At 38.4% G+C, this 6,915-nt stretch overlaps 1 protein-coding gene across 1 annotated transcript; it reads left to right on the plus strand.

Annotated features, from left to right (window-relative positions):
• The first annotated feature begins 1,166 nt into the window (after nt 1-1,166).
• On the plus strand, nt 1,167-6,068 carry LOC114735206 (G-type lectin S-receptor-like serine/threonine-protein kinase LECRK3). Its single transcript, XM_028922916.1, has 3 exons — nt 1,167-3,494; nt 4,562-4,565; nt 5,849-6,068. Exons 1-3 carry the CDS (start codon nt 1,167-1,169, stop codon nt 5,914-5,916), a joined length of 2,400 nt encoding a protein of 799 aa, XP_028778749.1. The 3' UTR covers nt 5,917-6,068.
• Nucleotides 6,069-6,915: the final 847 nt, after the last annotated feature.

Raw genomic sequence — 6,915 nt, forward strand, 5'->3', positions numbered from 1 at the left:
AAAAAATATAATTTTTTTTCCAAAAATACCCTCATTAATAAGGAGAGAGAGTATGAGAGAGAACAATTAAATTGTTGAAAGAAAGAGAAGTGAGAGGGAGAGAGTGTGTGAATTGGAGACAATAAATATGGGTACAATAGGAAATCAACACAAAAAAGTAGAGACAACTTTTAAGTGTCTCTTATATATAGGAACATGCCATAAACACCAAATGTCTCTTATAATAAGGAACGGAGGGAGTATTATTTAATAATTATTAGTTTGATTCTAGTCTGACTCTGATTTAGTTCATTGAATTTTGAATCATTGCCTCAACTGGTTGAACGTCTGATCCGTATTCTTGGACTTTGATGACAACTAGCTTCAACAATTTTCTTTTTTGAGAACTGTGAATTGATTTGTACAGAGGGAGTATATAACACAGCAATTCAAAAAGTGACAAGCAAGAAACAAATTGGACAACACATTTAAAATTAATTAGAACCTTTAGTTGCATTCGTTCATTTATTTGTGACAACCATTTTGATGCTAATAAGAATTTAAAATTTGGGTATCATCTTCTCCCCTACGACAACAACTGATATCAGAAGGGATAAAAGTTAGGCCCCATTTTAGATTGCCACTAACAATTTCCATTGTTACATGTGTTCTGTACAACAAAAGGACTACACCTCCATGGTGTTAGAGTAACCTTTACGGAAAAAAGACGATTGGTGCCCTCACTACAGGGAAAGGCTAATTCAACTATGAAAGGGTATTATACTCTTTTAAAAATATTCATAAATTTATAATCAGGCCATGGCCTGAATTTGGATTTTAAATTAGATTTAATTGGAATTTTTCCTAAATACTATCCTACAAGATTTTAAATTAAAAATTTATCTATGATAATTCTACAATTAATTTAAATAAAATAAAATTTCATATAAATAATATTCTTAATTAGTAATTTGACGTGCTGGGCTTCCCCAGTCATTTTCTACTATGGACGAAAGTAATGACACAGTAAGGAAATTTGGTGGAAAAAAATAGAGTGAGGAAATGACAGCTTGGCAACTTCTCAACACTTTCGGGGAAGACTTGGAAGACTTTAAGATCACGGCCACCGTTGCAGCTAGCCTTTTTATTTATCAGCGATTCTGCAATTCTGTGAGATTTTCGTGACCATGGCTACCATTGCATCAAACATCTACTTTCTCTTTTTAGTATATTTTCTATGTCAGACAGTATTTACACAGTCCATATCACCTGGCTCTTTATTTTCCCCCACTGATCACCCCCCTTCGTGGCCTTCACCTTCAGGTCGATTTGCATTTGGCTTTTACAAGCAAGGCAATGGGTTCAAAGTTGGAATCTGGTTGCTGGATGGAATTAATAAAACAATCGTCTGGACTGCAAATCGCGATGACCCTCCTGTCTCCTCAAATGCAAGGCTCGTTGTAACCACAAATGACGGGGTTTTTCTGCAAACAGGTCCAAGGGAAAAGAAGGTTGTTGCTGATCCGGGGAATGTAACTGTTTCCTCTGCTTCCATGCTTGATTGTGGAAACTTTGTTCTCCAAGACGGAAATTCCAACATCCTTTGGCAGAGTTTCGACCACCCAACTGATACTCTGTTAGGAGGCCAAAAGCTATTTTCTTGGGGTCAATTGGTGTCTAGTTTATCAGACATCAACCATTCTTCTGGAAGGTTTCAACTCTGGATGCAGTATGATGGAAACCTTGTTCTGTACCCACGATATTCTGCTGCCACAGGTTTGGATGCTTACTGGGCCTCTGATACTGGTTCTGGCGGTGGTTCCAAATATTATTATCTTCTGCTCAACGGCACAGATACTCAGACTCTATGGATTGTGAATGCCAGTAGCTCCAACTCACAAATTATCTGGAGGATGCCTATCAACTTCAACTTCTCCAAAGGGAACAACGCTATTTGTCGTGCAACTATTGATTTTGATGGAGTTTTACGAATCTACGCTCATTTTGACGACGCACATCAGAAACATCAAGTTAAAAAGTTGTGGTCACGGTCAAAGTTGGACAATCTTTGTAATGTAAAGACTTTTTGTGGGTTCAACAGCTATTGTACCTCCAATGACAGCCAATCTTATTGCAATTGTCTTCCCGGAACTGATTATATAGACCCAAGTCATAAGAATCTGGGATGCAAAAGGAACTTCTCAGAAGCTGAATGTGAAGGTGGGAAAGATAATGCAACTTTTTATTTCATGTCCCCTCTTGAACATATGAGCGTGGATGGTGATCTTGACCATCCTTATACAGACGAAGACATTATGGAGAAGGAATGCCCAAATTCTTGTTTGCAAGATTGTTACTGTGGGGCTGCCTTTTATACAAACAATCGGTGCAACAAACATAAGCTTCCATTGAGATATGCCAGAAGAGAAAATCTATCCTCCTACTCCACAATATATTTCAAGGTGGGACATCAAAGCCTCAAAAGCAACAGAGACAACCAGCCACCTTCGATCAAGACTAACAGTAAGAAAGCAATTAAGATGATCATTCTCATTGTCTTGGGTTTTGCTATTCTTTTGTGTTCAGCAGTTGCTGTCGCTACCCGGTTTATATACAAGATTGGATTTTTAAGTTACAAGAGGTTGTTGGAGATTGGAGATTTAGGAGTGACCGAAGGGAGTACTCTGAGGGTATTTTCATACAGTGAGCTGAAGAAAGCCACACACGATTTCAAACAAGAGGTGGGTAAGGGTTCCTTCGGATCAGTTTACAGAGGAACTTTACACAAAGGAAGAAAATTGATTGCTGTGAAAATGCTACACAAGTCAATCGATGAAGGAGAGAGAGAACTTGAAGCTGAAATGCAAGCCATTGGGAAAACACAGCACAAAAACTTGGTTCGCTTGCTGGGATATTGTGCTGAGAGATCTAAAAGGCTTCTGGTTTATGAGTACATGAGCAATGGCTCCCTTGAGAAGCTTATCTTTGGTGACAGTACTATGCGTCCAGATTGGGATCAGAGAAGAAGAATAGCACTAGACATTGCAAGAGGGTTGCTATATCTGCATGAAGAATGCAGGGCTCCTATCATTCACTGTGACATAAAGCCTCAAAACATATTGATGGATGAGCTTTTCACAGCTAAAATATCTGACTTTGGGTTGGCCAAACTTCTGATGCCAGATCAAACAAGAACCTTCACTCAAGTTAGGGGCACAAGAGGCTATTTGGCTCCAGAATGGAATAAGAACACTCCAATAACAGTGAAAGCAGATGTTTATAGCTATGGAATAATGCTTTTGGAGATTGTTTTTTGCAGAAGAAGTATAGTGGTTAATATGTTGAATCCAGAACAAATTGTTCTGTCTAATTGGGTGTGCAAGTGCTTTGCTCGGCGAGAGTTAAACAAGCTGGTTGTAGGGGAAGAAGTGGATAATAATTTACTGGAGAATATGGTGAAAGTGGGGTTATGGTGTATTCAAGATGAACCTTTTCTTCGGCCATCAATGAAGAGTGTGGTGTTTGTAACATCCTGAGTTTTATCGGGTTTTAATAGCCTCTTTTGGGTTGATTTTGAGGATAGATTAGCAATTTAATCTTGATCTTGGTGTTTGGGTTGGATTTGAGGTTTGTTGGAGGAATAGGTGAATGTACCCCTCTCAGGGTATGTTCGCCGCGGCGAAGTAAACACCAGGAGTTTTAGAGGGGAGTGTCTTCCCTGGAAGGTTTGGCCACGGCGAAGTTATAGGGACGCCGCGGCGAAGTTGTTCTGGTGAGCGAGGCTTCCCTTTCGGGAAGGTTTCGCCGCGGCGAAGGTAAGGGTATGCCGCGGCGAAGTTTTTCTGAGCGAGCAAGAGTTTCCTCTCGGGAAGCTTTCGCCGCGGCGAAGTCGGGTTTTCAGACGAGTAATCCCTCTCGGGATTAGTTCACCGCGGCGAAGATTGGGGTTCGCCGCGGCGAAAGGTCGCGAATCTATATAGTCACGGGAGGGTTCAACGTGCGAAAATAAGAAAATCTGAAGGAGGAGAGAGGAGCTCTGTTAGGGTTTCATTGTTGAGGCTTGGGAAAGGCATTTCTAAGGATCCATTACCTCAAGTAAGTGATTTTAACCTCTAATCTTCTTTCTTTCTTGGAATTTCTTGGAATTTTTGAGGATTTTTGGTGGAACCCTAGGATTTTCTGAGTTGTGATAGAATTGAGGTTTTTGACCGATTGTTTTGAGTTTAATTGATTGCTTTGGGTTAGTTTAAGTATTTAATCGGTGTAGTTTTCTTGGATTTAAAGAATCTTGAATTTTTGGAGTTAGGGTTTATGGAAATGGATGATTTGGGATTGAGGATGACAATATAGAGGTTGATTCTGAGTTTTGTGATTTGGGTTATGTTAAGGAGGGTTAAATTGGATGTTTAATCGGTTTAGATTTGTTGTTGGAACCTTAATTGCTCAAATGGGATGTTTAGGGGTAGAATTCCTATAGTGGGTCCTTGAGGTTATGAATTTTAATTGATGTTTGGAAAGGAATTAAGGTTTTAATGGATTGGTATGACTTTGGAGTGTTGCCTTGATAGTTATACCCTTTGAGTTGGGTAGAGTTTTGGATGGGAGATAGGAATTTTGTGTCCCCAAGTGTTGTTTTGGCCAAATTATTAGTTTGAAAGCTAATATATGATGGTTGTGTGTTTGTGTGCTTGTGTAGACCGGTTGTGAGTCTTGGTGGTGCACGGGGCCACATCGTTGGTTTGTTATTCCTTGTTCAGGCGAGAGGTAACCACTTTCCAATCCTTAGTACTTGCTTCTGTGGTATTGTGAGTAGATTTATGTTTTGTGCTCTAAGTAGTAATTATGTTCAAACTGTATGTTGTGTATAAAAACGAAAACCGTCTTGTGGGGTTTCGACTAATGATGAATGAATTTTCGAATTGTGAAAGTTATGCCACTGAATGAGGTTAATTGTGAAATGATTATTACTCCTTGATTATGATTTGAGCATGATGCATTAATTGGGAAATTGGTGAGAGTTTTGTCTGTTACTACCACGTGGTAAGGCCTCCATTAATGCATGGTGGTTGGCTTAGTACGTCCCCCATAGTGAGGGATAGGCCTTTTGGCTCCCTACATCCCCCAGAGTGAGGGATAGGCCTTTATGGCTCCTTACGTCCCCCATAGTAAGGGATAGGCCGGCTTCGGCTCCTAAAAATCCCCCAAAGTGAGGGATTTGGTTGATGGGATTGCATCATTGCACTTGCATGAATTGTTGTGGCTATCGTTATATATTATTTGTGAACTGCCCCACTTGACACCTCACGAGCATCTATTTAGTAGTACCTAGTATTGGAAAGGTTGGTTACTGGGACTTTGTCTCACCCCGTGGTTTACAATGTTTTCAGGTGAAGGTTTCGGGCGTGGGCCATCGGGAAGAGACGCAGAGGCTTGAGCTTGGTTAGCTTTAGGCCTCTAGCATTTGTATATGTATGACTAGTATATATTGCCACATTTAGGACTGCTTTTTGATATATTTGATTACCTGGCCTTGTTGTAAACTGGAGAGAATGTATCTCCTTATTTTGGTTGGCTGGAGGCCATTGCTAGTGTTTTATGAACTCTGTATTATTTTGGTTGGGAATCATTTTAGATGGGCTGTTGTGATGTGTTTTGTTACCCGGGCCGGAGGCTCGGAGGCCCAGTGTATATGAATGAATGATTTTAGCTACATGCAACGGATTACGGGATGACCCGAGTCTGAAAGTCAATTTCTAAAAATATGAAATTTTCCTTCTACTATGGTAGCTCATTTTAACAGCTTTCCTTTTCTACTATAGTAGTGATTTTATGATGAGTTATAATGTGTTTAAGGTTAAGGGTCTTACAGTGTTGATGCTTGAGGGAGTTACGGAAGTGGCTATTCCTCCTTGTCCATATTCTGATTCTATTTGCTAGGAAACAAAAGCGAACAAGATGTTGCAATTTCATGTGGCTTTCATTTTATTTGTTTTTTATTTTTGTGTTTCTGTGTAATTTTTTCTTTAAGCTTGCGTACATCTACCTATTTGCCAGGAATAAAAAAGAATTATAAAATTAATTTTGACATTCCCCTGCTGGGCGAAAAAAAAAGGGAGTGAATTTCATGTTGTCATCATTTGCTTTCTTTTATTATTGTGTTTGTGCAATATGATTTTCTATAAGCTTTGGTCTACTTGTAGCTGCAGATAAAGGTCTTTTACATTATAAATAACCACCAATTAAACCACAAAACAACATAATATACAATATATATATATATAATGTACAATATATAGCATAAATAACCACCAATTAAACCATAAACAAGGTAATTCAATCCCAAGTCATGAGTGTACAATTAAATTAAAATTTATTTAATAACTCGAAAATTTCAAACAATAACTCTCTTTGTTTACAAATCTAATCCTTGTTTATGACACAAAAACACAAATGATTACAGTTTACATGGACCAATTTTTATTGTTGTAGTAGCTCAAGGAAATAAGTTTCCCAGCACGTGTAGACATCCTCAATAATTCTGAGGGAATGGATCCTCAATGTCAAATATTCGCATAGTCCCAATAAAGCATTAAAGAACATAAGCAATACGATTTTCATTTCACAAACACAATTATCCCTTAAATAAATTAGAAGAATTATAATCAAGTTCTAAAGAAAAAATATGATTACTGAAAAGTCCTAATAACAACCTAAGTAGCCTGGTGATGACAACTTCTGAAACTTATTTTGTAATTATTTTTCTTTCTTAGGATTTTATTGTAATTTTCTCAAAATTTTTTTGTTGTGCCTGATGATGTTAAGCATGTGTCTCATCTTACACCGCCCTCAAGACATGCTTTGCGCCCCTTTACAAAACAAATTTTCATATGTAAGAAGTAATTTATAGTACAAAATGCATCTTAAAAATAGGCAGTC

Source organism: Neltuma alba, unplaced genomic scaffold (genome assembly GCF_004799145.2).
Source record: "Neltuma alba isolate B1F8T4 unplaced genomic scaffold, ASM479914v2 tig00000444_pilon, whole genome shotgun sequence".
NCBI lineage: Eukaryota > Viridiplantae > Streptophyta > Magnoliopsida > Fabales > Fabaceae > Neltuma > Neltuma alba.

Coding starts and splice junctions, on each gene's coding strand:
- LOC114735206 (XM_028922916.1), top strand. CDS start 1,167: ATGGCTACCATTGCATCAAACATCTACTTTCTCTTTTTAGTATATTTT.